Below are 16946 nucleotides of genomic sequence, written 5' to 3'. Positions count from 1 at the left end.
GACACGATAAATCGATCCCCCGCTGGATCAATTGCTGGCTGCCGATCCAACAGGTAGTGTAGACATACCCTAAGCTGGCAGGAGAAGTAGATACTCTGGAGGGTAGGGATAGGGTCCAGAGTGACCTAGACAAATTGGAGGGTTGGGCCAAAAGAAATCTGATGAGGTTCAACAAGGACAAGTGCAGAGTCCTGCACTTAGGGCAGAAGAATCCCGTGCACTGCTACTGGCTGGGGATTGACTGGCTAAGCGTCAGTTCTGCAGAAAAGGAACTGGGTGTTACAGTGGACGAGAAGCTGGATATGAGTCAACAGTGCATCCTTGTTGCCAAGAAGGCTAATGGCATATTGTGCTGCATTAGTAGGATCATTGCCAGCAGATGGAGGGAAGTGATTATTCCCCTCTCTTCGGCATTGATGAGGCCACATCTGGAGTACTGCGTCCAGTTTTGGTCCCCTCACTACAGAAAGGATGTGGACAAATTGGAGAGAGTCCAGCAGAGGGCAATGAAAATGATTAGGGGGCTGGGGCACATGACTTACGAGGAGAGGCTGAGGGAACTGGGGTTATTTAGTCTGCAGAAGAGAAGAGTGAGGGAGGATTTGGTAGCAGCCTTCAGCTATCTGAAAGGTGGTTCCAGAGAGGATGGATCTTGGCTGTTCTCAGTGGTGGCAGATGACATAATAAGCAGCAATGGCCTCAAGTAGCAGTGGGGGAGGTCTAGGTTGGATATTAGGAAAAATTATTTCACTAGGAGGGTGGTGAAGCACTGGAATGGGTTACGTTGGGAGGTGGTGGAATCTCCTTCCTTAGAGGTTTTTAAGGTCAGGTTTGACAAAGCCCTGGCTGGGATGATTTAGTTGGGCTTGGTCCTGCTTTGAGCAGGGGGTTGGACTAGATGACCTCCTGAGGTCTCTTCCAACCCTAATCTTCTATGAACTCACAGACCTTACAAGCAGGATTTTCAGTATAGCTACATAGCCACTTACATAGTATCTATACATACACTGCCTGATGATACTGCTGCTTGGTGTGATGCAGGCTTTCAGCAGAGACCTTATGTCACCATGTCTCAGTGGGTCACAACGGAGACTACCAAATTTAAGGCAAGCTGCTGGGATAAAGGGCAGATTCACCCCAAATCTGGTAGTTATTCTTCCATGTGATATACCAATCCAGCAATAAAAGTAAACTTCTGTCTCACCACACTGGCTAACAAGAAGTCAGAAATGCAGCCTCCTTGGGTATTCCAGTCCTGGGTCAACACACAGATGCTAGACTTAATGATGAGCGGTTATTTAAAACCAATTTAATCAACCAAAGGGTTCTTCTGATCCCAAAGGACCAGCCACTCCCTCAGGTCAATATATAACTCAGATCTTACCCAATAATCATGCTGCTGCCAATCCTTTAGTATCTAATATCTAAAGAACATAAGATTTATTTATAAAAAGAAAGAAAAATGAGAGTTAAAATTGGTTGAAAGAATCAAATACATAGAATAAATAGAAAGTTCTTGCATCAGGCTTGTAGCAGTGATGGCATAAACTGCTGGCTTGTTAAATCTCTGGTTGCTTCCAAATCATTGGAAGGTCCTCAGTCCCTTGGTTAGGATGCTCCCATTAGTATAAGTTCAGAATCCAGAGGTCTGAGCAGGAAAGAGGCAAAATGGAGATGTCTCCAGGGCCTTTTATAGCTTCTGCCAAGTGAAGGAAACGCATTGTTCTAGTTTGTGGAAAATTACAGGTAACAAGATGGTGTTTGGAGTCACATGTCCACACCTGCTTAATCAGAGTAGAGGCCCTCACCCATACTCTAGTTAGAACATTCACATGAAAGTATCAGAGGGTAGCCGTGTTAGTCTGGATCTGTAAAAGTAGCAAAGAATCCTGTGGCACCTTATAGACTAACAGATGTTTTGGAGCATGAGCTTTCGTGGGTGAATACCCACTTCCTCAGAGGCATGTAATGGAAATATCCAGGGGCAGGTATATATATGTGTGCTAGCAAGCAAGCTAGAGATAACGAGGTCAGTTCAATCAGGGAGGATGAGGCCCTGTTCTAGCAGTTGAGGTGTGAAAACCAAGAGAGGAGAAACTGGTTCTGTAATTGGCAAGCCATTCACAGTCTTTGTTCAATCCTGAGCTGATGGTGTCAAATTTGCAGATGAACTGAAGCTCAGCAGTTTCTCTTTGAAGTCTGGTCCTGAAGTTTTTTTTGCTGCAGGATGGCCACCTTAAGGTCTGCTATAGTGTGGCCAGGGAGGTTGAAGTGCTCTCCTACAGGTTTTTGTATATTGCCATTCCTAATGTCTGATTTGTGTCCATTTATCCTTTTCCGTAGAGACTGTCCAGTTTGGCCGATGTACATAATAGAGGGGCATTGCTGGCATATGATGGCGTATATTACATTGGTGGATGTGCAGGTGAATGAACCAGTGATGGTGTGGCTGATCTGGTTAGGTCCTGTGATGGTGTCGCTGGTGTAGATATGTGGGCAGAGTTGGCATCGAGGTTTGTTGCATGGATTGGTTCCTGAGCTAGAGTTATTATGGTGTGGTGTGCAGTTACTGGTGAGAATATGTTTCAGGTTGGCAGGTTGTCTGTGGGCAAGGATTGGCCTGCCACCCAAGGCCTGTGAAAGTGTGGGATCATTGTCCAGGATGGGTTGTAGATCCTTGATGATGCGTTGGAGGGGTTTTAGCTGGGGGCTGTATGTGATGGCCAGTGGAGTCCTGTTGGTTTCTCTCTTGGGTTTGTCTTGCAATAGGAGGCTTCTGGGTACACGTCTGGCTCTGTTGATCTGTTTCCTTATTTCCTCATGCGGGTATTGTAATTTTGAGAATGCTTGGTGGAGATTTTGTAGGTGTTGGTCTCTGTCTGAGGGGTTAGAGCAGATGCGGTTGTACCTCAGTGCTTGGCTGTAGACAATGGATCGTGTGATGTGCCCGGGATGGAAGCTGGAGGCATGAAGGTAGGCATAGCGGTTGGTGGGTTTTCGATATAGGGTGGTGTTAATGTGACCATCACTTATTTGCACCGTGGTGTCAAGAAAGTGGACCTCCCGTGTAGATTGGTCCAGGCTGAGGTTGATGGTGGGGTGGAAGCTGTTGAAATCATGGTGGAATTTTTCCAGAGTCTCCTTCTCATGGGTCCAGATGATGAAGATGTCATCAATGTAGCGTAGATAGAGAAGGGGTGTGAGTGGACGAGAGCTGAGGAAGCGTTGTTCCAGCTCGGCCATGAAGATATTGGCATATTGTGGGGCCATGCGGGTGCCCATAGCAGTGCCACTGATCTGGAGATATATATTGTCATCAAATTTGAAATAGTTGTGTGTAAGTATAAAGGCACAGGCAGAAATCGTGGAACAACAACATCGCTTGCCTCACAACCTAAGTCGTGCAGAACGCAATGCCATCCACAGCCTCAGAAACCACCCTGACATTATCATCAAAGAGGCTGATAAAGGAGGTGCCGTTGTCATCATGAACAGGTCTGACTATCAAAAGGAGGCAGCCAGACAACTCTCCAATACCAAATTCTACAGGCCACTTCCCTCAGATCCCACTGAGGAATACACTAAGAAACTACAGCATCTACTCAGGACACTCCCTACACTAACACCAGAAGAAATCAACATACCCCTAGAGCCCCGACCAGGGTTATTCTATCTACTACCCAAGATCCACAAACCCGGAAATCCTGGACGCCCCATCATCTCGGGCATTGGCACTCTCACTGAAGGACTGTCTGGATATATGGACTCTCTACTCAGACCCTATGCCACCAGCACTCCCAGCTATCTCCGCGACACCACTGATTTCCTGAGGAAACTACAATGCATTGGTGACCTCCCAGAAAACACCATCCTAGCCACCATGGATGTAGAGGCTCTCTACATAAACATCCCACACACAGATGGAATACAAGCTGTCAGGAACACTATCCATGATGATGCCACAGCACAACTGGCTGCTGAGCTCTGTGCCTTTATACTTACACACAACTATTTCAAATTTGATGACAATATATATCTCCAGATCAGTGGCACTGCTATGGGCACCCGCATGGCCCCACAATATGCCAATATCTTCATGGCCGAGCTGGAACAACGCTTCCTCAGCTCTCGTCCACTCACACCCCTTCTCTATCTACGCTACATTGATGACATCTTCATCATCTGGACCCATGGGAAGGAGACTCTGGAAAAATTCCACCATGATTTCAACAGCTTCCACCCCACCATCAACCTCAGCCTGGACCAATCTACACGGGAGGTCCACTTTCTTGACACCACGGTGCAAATAAGTGATGGTCACATTAACACCATCCTATATCGAAAACCCACCAACCGCTATGCCTACCTTCATGCCTCCAGCTTCCATCCCGGGCACATCACACGATCCATTGTCTACAGCCAAGCACTGAGGTACAACCGCATCTGCTCTAACCCCTCAGACAGAGACCAACACCTACAAAATCTCCACCAAGCATTCTCAAAATTACAATACCCGCATGAGGAAATAAGGAAACAGATCAACAGAGCCAGACGTGTACCCAGAAGCCTCCTATTGCAAGACAAACCCAAGAGAGAAACCAACAGGACTCCACTGGCCATCACATACAGCCCCCAGCTAAAACCCCTCCAACGCATCATCAAGGATCTACAACCCATCCTGGACAATGATCCCACACTTTCACAGGCCTTGGGTGGCAGGCCAATCCTTGCCCACAGACAACCTGCCAACCTGAAACATATTCTCACCAGTAACTGCACACCACACCATAATAACTCTAGCTCAGGAACCAATCCATGCAACAAACCTCGATGCCAACTCTGCCCACATATCTACACCAGCGACACCATCACAGGACCTAACCAGATCAGCCACACCATCACTGGTTCATTCACCTGCACATCCACCAATGTAATATACGCCATCATATGCCAGCAATGCCCCTCTGCTATGTACATCGGCCAAACTGGACAGTCTCTACGGAAAAGGATAAATGGACACAAATCAGACATTAGGAATGGCAATATACAAAAACCTGTAGGAGAGCACTTCAACCTCCCTGGCCACACTATAGCAGACCTTAAGGTGGCCATCCTGCAGCAAAAAAACTTCAGGACCAGACTTCAAAGAGAAACTGCTGAGCTTCAGTTCATCTGCAAATTTGACACCATCAGCTCAGGATTGAACAAAGACTGTGAATGGCTTGCCAATTACAGAACCAGTTTCTCCTCTCTTGGTTTTCACACCTCAACTGCTAGAACAGGGCCTCATCCTCCCTGATTGAATTGACCTCATTATCTCTAGCTTGCTTGCTAGCACACATATATATACCTGCCCCTGGATATTTCCATTACATGCCTCTGAGGAAGTGGGTATTCACCCACGAAAGCTCATGCTCCAAAACGTCTGTTAGTCTATAAGGTGCCACAGGATTCTTTGCTGCATTCACATGAAAGTCCCTCAGGTGTGGATGGGCGTCTCCCATGGTCCATTGTGAGTTAAGTGTTCCCTGATGGGCCATTTAACTTGAATAGTACCTTCAAGATGTGCAGGCTAAATACCTTGAGGGTGTTACTGCAGGAGCAAACGTTTGTAATACAGGGACATAGTTAATATTCATAACTTCAGATACAAAAATGATACACGAATACAAATAGCACAGCCATATTCAGCAGATCATACCCTTTCCATAGACACCTCACTTGACATCCTTTGTACAAGATTTGTTGCAATTATATAACAGTGGTAGCAACAATGATCTACATGGTCATATTTTAATCAGATAATGTCACACTTTACACGACCCCCATTGATGAACTATAGAGCCCAGCCCCAGGGGATCCCTGTGACCCTACAACCCCTGTGCCCTATGCCAGCTGGCACAAAGGGGTCCTCCGGTCACAGAACCAAGTGTTTGATAAAGGCCTGATCAGTCCGGCAGAGGAAGGTCTAACCCCAGCCAATGGCTGGCCGGCAAAGCTAGAGAATTCACACTGGAAAGGAGATGTACATTTTGCACAGGGAGGGTAATTCACCATGGGAACACCACTCTCTGCTGTGGTGCAAGCTCCCCTAGGGCTGGGGGGCAGAGAAATGGGCATGATGCCCACCTTGTCACAGCTCTCAGCATCGCCCAGAGCCCACGGTCCTCCCCATGGCCAGCAGCTCACGCCCCGCGGGTCAGGCCCTACGGTCACCATGGCAGCTTGGGACTCCACGAGGTTTCTGTCACTACCAGCAGGGCCCAAGGAGGCTGCAGGGCACCCGTGTCTTGCAGCTCCACGCTGCTCAGGGCACAAGGAGATGGCAGGGGCTGCCCATGTCTCACCCGTACCCAGGGCGAGGGAAGCTGCAGGGGGTGCCCGTGTCTTGCCCGTGTCCAGGTCACAAGGAGGTGGCAGGGGCTGCCAGGTCTCCCCTGTGCCCAGGGCACCACGAGGTGGGAGGAGTGTCCATGTCTCACCCGTGCCCAGGGCAAGGGGAGCTGCAGGGGGTGCCTGAGTCTAGCCTGTGCCCAGGGCAGCAGGAGGTGGGGGGTGCCCGAGTCTCGCCCGTGCCCAGGGCGAGGGGAGCTGCAGGGGGTGCCCGAGTCTCGCCCGTGCCCAGGGCAGCAGGAGGTGGGGGGTGCCCGAGTCTCGCCCGTGCCCAGGGCGAGGGGAGCTGCAGGGGGTGCCCGAGTCTCCCCCGTGCCCAGGGCACCAGGAGGTGGGGGGTGCCCGAGTCTCGCCCGTGCCCAGGGCGAGGGGAGCTGCAGGGGGTGCCTGAGTCCAGCCCGTGCCCAGGGCAGCAGGAGGTGGGGGGTGCCCGAGTCTCCCCTGTGCCCAGGGCAGCAGGAGGTGGGGGGTGCCCGAGTCTCGCCCGTGCCCAGGGCAGCAGGAGGTGGGGGGTGCCCGAGTCTCCCCTGCGCCCAGGGCACGGCGAGGCTGCAGGGAGTTGCCCGTGTCTGGCGGCCCGTGGGCGGCTCCTCCCGGGCCCCGCCGGTGCCGCAGCGCCAGGGGCGGGGGGGCACTGGGCATGCTCGGAGCCGCTGCGGCTGGCTCGGCGGGGGTGGGCGCTGCAGCTGCCGGGCGTGCGGCGCGGTGCGGTGCGGTGCGGTGCGGAGCGGGCGTGGGGATCCCCGGGCTGGGCTGCGGGGCGCCCCGGAGCCCCCCCGCGCCCCCATGTTCGCCTTCTACTCGCTGCTGGTCTACATCGTGTACGCGCTGCTGCGCCGCGGCCCGCGGCCGCTCCCCCCGCCGCAGGTAGGGGGCTGGGGGGGGGCGCTCGGGCACCGGCTGGGGGGACCCCGCCCCTCCTCAGGCAGGGTCATGTCCTCCAGCGGATCCTGAGCCGCCCCCGCTGTGGTTAACCCCGGCCCGGGCCCCGGCCAGTCTCCCCCCGCTAGCAGAACCTGGCCCCGGGGTGCTGGACACGGGAGGGGGGCTGCCGGTGCCACCTCTGGGGAGGGCAAAGGATGGAGTTATTCTCCTCCCCCCTGTACCCCTCGACTCTGCCCCCAGCACCCCTCCTGCTGTGCCCCCAGCACCCTCCCGACTCTGCCCCCAGCACCCAGCTGCTCTGTATGCCCCCAGCAGCACCTGCCCCTGACAGCTGCTCACCCTCACGTCACCGGGTGCTCTGCGGATACCTGAGCTGGGGTTCCTGGCTTTCCCCAGCCCTGGTCCTGGTGCTCCCTGCTATCCCCGTAGTCTGCAGCCCCCTGCTATCCCAGCCCTGGGCTCCCCCTACCCCCCTGAGGTCTATTGATGCTCCTCAGTCCCAGCCTGCAGCCCCCCGAGCCTGGCTATCCCCTGAGCAGACTCCCCAGGTGCCAGGCCGTGGGGTGGTTTTTGTGCCGTGGTGCAGGCCAGGCTGAGCTCTCCCAACTCACAGCAGGGATGAGAAGCTGCCACCCGCCCCGCTGGGGTGGGCTGTTCTGCTCCCCTCGCACTGTTCACTTTGCTACTGTCCCGGAGCAGCCAGGCTCTGTCCCCTGCCCGAGTGGGACCACTCTGTCCTGGGAAGATAGTCAGTCGTTCCCTCTCCACTCCCAGCTCCACAGCCCTTCGCACTGCCTGCCCCGGATCTCTGCCCCCTGTCCCCTTGGCGTGGTCCCCGACAACCTGGCTCCCGAGCTGCTGCATGCCCGGGTAGCCGCAGCAGGGAGCCGGTTCACTCCCAGCCGTGGTTGCTTCTCTTGTGAGGATGCTGCCCCCTGATCAGTGCAGAGATGAAAGCCCACCTGGCTACAGAGATCCAAATGGGCTGCGGTTGTCGTATCTGTCGGGCTGGGGAAGGGGGCTCTTCAGATTGGGGGAAACCAGGTCAGTTTTGGCACTGCCGGATCCAGCCCTGGGGAGTGATATGGGACACTGATCGTCTGCTGGCATGGGAAGGGGTGGAGGGAGGTACCGAGTCCTAGCCATGCAGACTTGGGGGCGTCTACCCCGATCAGATGGATCCCCATTATTCCTGGCATGCTGGTGGAGGGAGGGTACCCAGAAGTAACAGTTGATCTGTCTCCATCATTCTGTGGTGGAATTTCAAAGGCACGTGTTGCCATGGTAACTGTGCATCCGCTCTGTCTCCGTGGCAGCAGGTGCCTTTCCCAACCAGCTCATAGCAAAATGCATGGGGAGTCCCCCTGTCCTGGGGTCCCGAGGAGAATGTAAAAAACAGCTCAGTCCTTCTCCCCGTGCGGGTCGGCTCCCCACTCCTGACTGCTCAGCCCACACCCAAGGTCCTCTCCCCCTGGCTCACCCAAGGTCCTCTCTCCCTGAACTCACTCAGGCAGCTGGCTCCTTAGTGCACTGGGAGTGCACTAAGGAGCCAGCTGCCTGAGTGAGTTCACCTGCCCCTCCCCAGCCAGGCAGCCCCCATTCTCAGGCTAGGTGGGGCTATAGGCATGCCCTCCCCGCCCCCCACTCGCCATGCCTTGCTGTGGAGCTGTGATCCTTTTCAGAATGGGGTTTGTGGCCCCTCCAGTCTGTCTGGGTCAGCACTCGGGACATAGGAATGGGCAGGTTGAACAGGCCAGGGATCATCTCAGTCTGTCCTGTTGGTGACAGGGACCAGCCCCAGCCATTCCAGAGGAAGGCGCAAGGCACCTGGTACTGGATGATTATGTAGTAACCTGTCCAGGGGGGAGGCGTCTGGGACGGTGCTGCCTGTGGGAGCCAGCTGAGGTCACTCAATCAGGGTGAACTGCAAACAAAATGGGGCAGACAAACCCCAAACGCTGGTGGTTATTCCAATACTTAGATTTACCAAGCCAGCACAAAACAGCTTCTATAGTACCTCACTGGTTACTTAGAAGTCCAACCATGCAGTTCCCTTAAAGTGCCCAGCCTCAGGCCTCCGTCCAGACACACCTGTCAGATATGATGATGATTCCTGAAAATCTTATCATATAAAAGAAAAGGTTCTTCCAATCCCAAAGGATCAGCTTCATACCCAGGTCCAATTATAACCTAGATCTTACCCAAAATACACGCTATAGCCAATTCTTGTTAACTAAGCTAAAATTTATTAGAAAAGAAAAGAGAGAGAAAGTTGGTTAAAAGATCAATATACAGACAGACTTGAATTCAATTCTTGAGGTTCAGATACATAGTAGAGGTGAGCTTGTAGTTGCCAAAAGTCCGTTTAGAAATAGTCCAGAGGTTATAGTCCAATGTCCATATTCAGGGTGACTCTAGTCAATGACCGGGGATCTCAATCCTTGTGATTTAAGGTTTCCCCCTCTTGAAACCCAAAGCAGATCTGAGATGAAGAAGGATCATGGCCCAGGGTTCTTATACATTTCCAGCAGCCTTTTGGCCTGAGAAAACAACAGGCTTAATTCCTTCTCCCAAACATCCTGGCAATTAGCACAGAGTAATTTATCCATTAAACTGTTCAGATACAGGTTACCATAACCTTCAAAGAGACACATAGACAATAATACTATTTCACTGAAGTATGATCTTAAATGCTAATATTCCCTTTTTTGATCTTTGAATTTAAACTATAGCAATAGACAAGACTTGTTTGCTGACATCCCAAGACCTGAGCAAACATCTACCCTTCTATGTCTAACAATGCAGCCTTCCATTTCAAAGCTCTATTTATTTACATATCTTCCTAACCAGTCCTTAAGGTTCACCCATGGGTCAGGTCAGTTAATTAACTCTTTCTGGCCCTGTCATCTTTCAATGAGATATTATATTACACTCATAACGTTACAGCGTCTCTTCCTAATCCCCCATCATTCAGTTAGGAACTGCTTATGTCCTGGACCAAGAGAGATTATGGGTAACCATGGCTGGGGTAATGATCCTTAGAAGGGTCTGGCGTGTTTTGAATCCTGCTAAGCTCAATAATGTCTGGTAGCAGTGAGTTCCACAGGTTAACGACACGTGTTGGGAAAGAGGCTCTCAGATCAGTTGTAAATGTGCTGTATTTCAATCTCACGGACAGTCCCCGGCTCCCTGTATCCTGAAGGGGGGCTAAGTGCTGCTCAGTTTGCCGTCTCTATCCCCTGCTCAAGCTCTTGGAGATAGCAAGAGATTCATCCCCTGGAAAAGAAGAAGGCAGGAGTCCCAGAGCCAAAAATGGGCACCAGCCCAGAGCGGACCCATGGTCCAAATCCCATCGGTGCTGGCAGAGCAGCGCCGGGCACAACTTGGTTCTGGAGATGAACTCGGCCAGCAGCTGGGGCACTTGGCAGTACCAGTGAGATGACTAAAATTGCAGTGAGGAGGTGGAGCCAGGGCTGGAAGGGGAAGGCATGAGGGCAGCTCAGCCCTGCTGGAGGGGGAATTGAACCTGCCGACCCAGCTATGCACTTGGCCCGTTGACGTTCTCCTTGTCCAGGCTGACAGGCAAGGCCTGTGTGACATCTCTAGGATCCTGCACCCAGCGTGGTGGGGTGAGAGCTCTCGGGGGCATGTGGGGGACAGGTGCCCTCCCCCAGATGTTCTCGATCCTGTTGACGGCCCTTCCAAGGCCACTGCAGGACTTTGGTGCTTTCACTCCTGGGCCACTAGTGATTTCCTGCTGTTTTTTCCATCGATTCTGAGAGCCCGGGGCCCGGATGGATCATTGTGAGATCTCTGTATCTATCGCATAGGCCCTAGGAGTGCCCTACATTAACTCCTGTTTGGGTGCTTTTCTGAAAGATCTGCTCCAGGTCAATCTTGATTTAAAAATGTTCAGGGATGGAGAATCCAGCGCAGCCCTTGGCGGCCGCTGGAGATGCCGGTGCTGAGGCTGTCCTCTGGCTGATGGATGGCCTGGATTTCCCACGTCCCATGCTGGAGCCAGGTGGAATCCCTGTGCCAGTGCTAACCCTCCCCTGTTTTAACACAGGCTTGTTATTGAGGGTTGGCTGGCAACACACGGGCTAATCCCCAAACTGGCTGTGCATGGAGCATGGGAAGGGATGGCAGCACAGGCATTCGGGTCCCTGTTCGGGATCCAGTTCCATGACGTCTTTCGCTGTGGATTCAGCACCAGTGCGTAGGTCTCTATCACTTGAGCTAAAGGAATCCCTCCGTCAGCCAACAGCAGCAGTAGGCTCTTATCCTCTGTGAGGACCAGCCCCTAGAGACATGGCCCCTGCTTCACTAGCGTGTTATGGCAGCACCAGGGAAAGGGAGCGGGAGAGACTGATGCCACAAGGGATGTGAGTAGGGGTGGGGAAGAGTGTGGCTTCAGGGGTGGAGGCCCGGCTTGCTAGGGCCTGCTTGGAGCAGGCACTGGAAGGCGCCAGGATTGAAGGGGTCGGTCTGTTTGCACTGAGGGGAGGGGAAGGAGCCTCCTGGTCCCAGTCGGACCCAGCGCAGAGGATGGCAGATGGGGGTTCATTCACCCCTTCCCTTGCTGGGGTGCCCCATGCTGCCACAGCTGGGGGCACGTTTAGCCACTACCCTGACTCCCAGCGCCTAAGCTCACCCCCACGGGATGTGGCATCCCTGTGCCCAGTTCAGCCACCCCAGCAGATATGCAGACGGCAGCTCAGGCTGGCTCCCAGGTGCCAGGCCCTGAGGGGAGAAATCCACCCCCCACGGGAAGAGGAGGCAGCCCTGCTGGACCCATGGGGCATTTCCCTGCCCCCAGCTTCTGCCACCTCCCCTGGGGCCCAGTCCTGCTCCTGGTGCCCAGTCTGAACACATTGGGTGCATGATGGGAGAATTGGGGGGCCAGTAGGGCTGTGTCCAGATCCTCTCCCCGGCTCTCTGGGTGGCAGTACTGCCCCTGGATGCTACACCCCCCGCAAAGGTTTAGCTGCTGGATCAGGATAGTTATGGATTTGCTGGCCCCCTACCCCCACTGTGCTGAAGTGGGTTCCACCCTCCATGCTCCCCCCCAGCTGCCCCCTGCACAGTGGAACTGCATGGGTCCTGACCGCACAGAGCGGGGGTGAGGCATGTTTGGGTGCAGGCATCTCTGTTGGTACCTACTGGGGCGATTCGCCCTCCTGTCCCCTGCCCAGCATGGCAGTTAGTTGGGGGGCACGAGGGGGGCTGGGTCTGGGTCTCCCGCTGCCTTTCAGCAGGGTGCAGGACCCTGGCTTTCCCTGCCCGCTTTGCCCTGGGCCCCTGTTGGGCACTAGGGGTGGCTGGGGGCAGGGGTGTTGTCTGTTGGATGAATAGACGTCGATTGTTCCAATCTGACCCCTCCTCAGCCACAGGCATGGGTCGGCGCCCAGCCCCACTGGGCCTTGCCAGACACGTCTGCAAGGCCAGGAGCATTGGCCGAGCCTCGTGCTCCCCTGGCAGAGAGCCTTGTGCGCCGTTCCCAGGCTGGGCCCCTCTGCTGGGACAGGATGTGCGCGGCAGGTGTGCCCGGGCTGCCTCTGTTGGCACTTTGGCAGCTGGGAGGTTGGTTCTCTCCAAAGGGGACTGGCAACACGGGGCCTGACCCCTCAAGGCCGTGTGATCTCCCCTGCCAGAGGGCTGATTGGATCCATAGGGCAGTGCTGAGAGCCTGCCCCATTTCCGCCCCTGGCATGTCGGCTCTGGCGCTCTGCCATTTCCCCACTCAGCTCCGCTCTGCGCAGCTAGCTGCCTCTGAGGTTGGCCTGGCTGCAGCTTGTTAGCAGGGAGCTGATGCTGTTTCCAGCCAGGCTGTATTGATTGTCCAGGGAGGCCGGCTCAGGCTTCGACTTGCCGCGCTGTGGGTCTGTCTCCCTGGCAGGGGGCACAGACTCCTGCAGCAGGGGATGCCAGCTGCCTGCTGGGAGGACAGGCAGCACCGTCGGGTGCCCTGGCCTTGCTGAGCTCTGCCCTGTCCCTGGCCCCAGACCTGGCTCAGGCCCCCAGACCCACATGTACTGGACAGTTCCTGAGTGTGGAGCTGGGGCCTCTGTCACAGCTATTCCCTGTGGGGCTGGTGAAAGGAGCCTGCGGAGACGGCGCCTGCGTGGCCCCATCAGCATAGCCGGGTGAGGGGCTGGGCCGAACCAGAGCCCTCCAGAGCTGCTGCAACATGAGTTAAAGAGCCGGGCTTGCCACTGGGGGCTAAGCAGCTGCTCGTCCTGTGTGCACCTGGCACCGAGGGGGAACGGGTGTGTGCCCTCGCCCGTGGGGTGCGCTAGCAGGGGCAGCACCCGGGCAGGGCCCGCTCTTCCTATTAGGAGGGTTCCCATCTTGCCAGCTCAGCACCTTGCTGTTCCCCAGTCCCATTGGTGCCCCAGCCAGGCCTCGTAGGAGAGGGTCGGGTCTTGGGGTGTAGTCAGGGCCCTGGGCACGGGGTGCTGAAGGGAGCGATCCAGGAGCATTCCCGGTGGCTGGACAGCTTCAGAACCGAGATGGATCCGGTTCAGGGCATCAGTTGCACCCAGCAGGGTCAGCTCTGTGCCGGTCTTGGGGGGAGTAGGGGGGGCTCTATGGGGCTGTCTGGGGGGCGGTACTTGAGGGGGTTCTGTGAGGCTGGCTGGTGGAGGGTACTTGAGGGGGTTCTGTGAGACTGGCTGGTGGGGGGTACTTTAGGGGGCTCTGTGGGGCTATCTGTAGCCAGAGGTGTGTGTGGGAAGACTGTCTGTGGTGGGGGAGTGCTTGAGGGGGGCTCTATGGGGCTGTCTGTGGTGGGGAGTTTCTTGGGGGGATCTGTAGGGCACAGTAGTGGAAGGTGGCATGGGGGAGGCCGTCTATGCCCAGATGGGTTCGGGGGGGCAGCCATGGTGGGGAGTGTTTGGGGGGTAGGGAGCTCTGTGGTGCTGTTCATAAAGGGGTGGTGCCATGGGGGCTTCTGTGGGGTCATTTGTGGTGGAGGGGGGTGTCTGGGGGGGGCAGTGATGTGCCATCTGTGGCAGAGGGGAAGGTTGGTCAGGGGGCTCTGAGACACCATCTGTGGAGGAAGGAATAGTTGGAGGGACTCTGAAGTGCTGTCCATGGTGATGGGGAGAGCTCTGAGGACCCATTTAGTTGGGGGGCTCTGAGGAGCCCTCCGTGGCAGGGGGTAGGTTGGTCGGGGGGCTCCGAGGACCCGTCCATGGTGGGGGGCAGGTTGATCAGGAGGCTCTGAGGACCCGTCCGTGGCAGGGGCGGGTTGGTCGGGGGGCTCTGAGGACCCTCATGTGGAGGGGGGCCGGTTGGTTGGGGGGGACCTGAGGACCCTCCCTTGGCAGGGGGCGGGTTGGTCGGGGGGCTCTGAGGACCTGTCCATGGTGGGGGGCAGGTTGGTCGGGGGGCTCTGAGGACCCGTCCGTGGCAGGGGGCGGGTTGTTCGGGGGGCTCTGAGGATCCATCTGTGGCAGGGGGCGGGTTGGTCTGGGGGCTCTGAGGACCCCACCGTGGCGGGGGGCGGGTTGGTCGGGGGGATCTGAGGACCCCACCGGGGCGGGGGGCGGGTTGGTCGGGGGGATCTGAGGACCCCACCGTGGCGGGGGGTGGGTTGGTCGGGGGGCTCTGAGGACCCGTCCGTGACAGGGGCCGGGTTGGTCGGGGGGCTCTGAGGACCCGTCCGTGGCAGGGGCCGGGTTGATCGGGGGGTCTGAGGACCCGTCTGTGGCGGGGGGCGGGTTGGTCGGGGGGCTCTGAGGACCCGTCCGTGCCGGGGGGCGGGTTGGTCGGGGGGATCTGAGGACCCGTCTGTGGCGGGGGGCGGGTTGGTCAGGGGGATCTGAGGACCCCACCGTGGCAGGGGTTGGGTTGGTCGGGGGGCTCTGAGGACCCATCCGTGACAGGGGCCGGGTTGATCGGGGGGTCTGAGGACCCGTCTGTGGCCTGGTCTCTGTTGCTAACAGACGTTTCCTTTCCCTCCTGCTCTCCAGGGCCTGGATGCCTTCTCCGTGGAGCTGCCCAGGAGGCGCAGGCTGTGTGAGGAGCTGTGGCCGGAGCTGCCGGAGCTGGACAGTGCGTAGCCTCCTCTCCCCTGCCCGTGCACGGCTCTGAGCTGCAGTGGCTGGGCTGGTTGGCACGTGGCCCAGCAGTGGGGGAGGGTGCTGGCTGTAGATGGATGCATGCCGGGCTGGTGAGCTGGGACAGGTCCCCCCGTGTCCTGAAGGGGTTCAGGGTGTTGGGGACAATGGATCTCACACTGGGGGGGGGTGCCAGTGGGCAGGGGCACATCTGTCTCAACATTGGGGGAGCCAAGGGGCGCCCTGGCGCTGCAGCTCCCGCCCCAGCTCTCTTCCCCCCTTTGCAGGCAGCTCCGAGAGCGACCGAGGCAGTGGCACGGGGGAGGAGGAGGAGGCTGGCCCTGACAGTGGGTTTCTGGAGGATGCTACCACCCCGCTCACCGAATTCCTGTCCCTCAAGCGGGAAGCTGCCGAGGGGAAGCTCTGCCCAGTGGACACAGAGGCCTCTGGCGGGAAGGTAAATCTGGGCGCGTTCCCCATCAGAGCTGCTGCCTTCCTGTCTCCATGGCATTGAGGAGCATGAAAAACAAACAGCTGTGGCCAAGTGTGACGGGTCTCGGGGTGCCCAGAGCTGAGAGGCGCCTTGGTCTCTTATGTTGGGAGAGTCTTGCTTGTGCTTAGCTGGGTGTCCACTCCCTGATCCCACCCTCCTGTCAGTCACCCAGGCCCTCTCTTCCAGGCGGTGCCAGCCCTTACCTTGCCTCGCAGGTGTCACGGAGTCACCGGGCGATGCTCTGGAACTGCACCCCACCAAGCCAGGCAGGACTTTGGGGAACCTCCTCTCCCTTGGAGCAGACTTATTCAGGGCAAGAAGCTTACACAGCTTCACCTCCTGGGTCTCTCCTTGGAGCATTCAGCATCCTCTGCCCCTCCGTGCGCTTCCCACAGCGAGTCCACCCCAGCGGGGTCCTGGGGAAGCCACCGGGTTCTGCACCCCCACTTTGCAGTCAGACGTGACTCTCAGCCAGCCAGTAAAACAGAGGTTTATTTGATGACAGGAACAGGGTCTAAAACAGAGCTTGTAGATACAGCGAACTGGACCCCTCGGCTGGGTCCATTCTGGGGGGCAGTGAGCCAGACCCCCAGGTCTGCCCTCCACCCTTGACCCCAGCCAGCTCCAGACTAACAACCCCTCCCAGCCCCTCCTCTCTCCTCAGCTCCTTTCCCGGGCCAGGAGGTCACCTGATCCCTTTGTCTCCAACACCTTCAGCTGGCACCTTTGCAGAGGAGGGGTCCAGGCCATCAGTTGCTAGGAGACAGAGTGTCAGGCATTTAGGTGCACTGGCCCTTGGCTTTGCCAGATACTTAAGAACTGCCATGGGGACACTGAGGCACCAATACAGTATTCAGAGAAAACATTAAGAACATTCCCAGTTCGTCACAGCAGGTTAACAGGAGCTGCACCCAGTCCCCGAGCCCGTCGGGCCCAGCCCGGTCTCCACGGGACACTCCCACAAGTACCAGGCCTGCTGTCCCCCAGGGGCCAACATGTACACCTGTTTGTGAGAGTCAGGGTCTGCTCTTTGTGGGATATCACAGCACTGAGGGATCTTTATAGTGAAAACAAGGGTGAGATCATTGCCAGAGAACCAAGAGATGGTGAGG

General features: G+C 56.3%; 1 protein-coding gene across 1 annotated transcript in view; it reads left to right on the top strand.

The window, feature by feature from the left end:
* Positions 1 to 7147: 7147 nt before the first annotated feature.
* The window catches only part of KIFC2 (kinesin family member C2), a 32519-nt gene continuing 22720 nt past the window's right edge, over positions 7148 to 16946 (top strand). The window contains exons 1-3 of the mRNA XM_030553984.1: positions 7148 to 7260; positions 15255 to 15336; positions 15629 to 15798. Coding sequence (XP_030409844.1) covers positions 7180 to 7260; positions 15255 to 15336; positions 15629 to 15798 — 333 coding nt within the window. The 5' untranslated portion in view covers positions 7148 to 7179. The remainder of the gene's footprint in view (positions 7261 to 15254; positions 15337 to 15628; positions 15799 to 16946) is intronic.

This window comes from Gopherus evgoodei, chromosome 2 (genome assembly GCF_007399415.2).
Source record: "Gopherus evgoodei ecotype Sinaloan lineage chromosome 2, rGopEvg1_v1.p, whole genome shotgun sequence".
Classification (NCBI taxonomy): Eukaryota; Metazoa; Chordata; order Testudines; family Testudinidae; genus Gopherus; species Gopherus evgoodei.
Note: the sequence above shows the minus strand (reverse complement) of the source record. Positions and strands in the feature narration are given on the sequence as shown.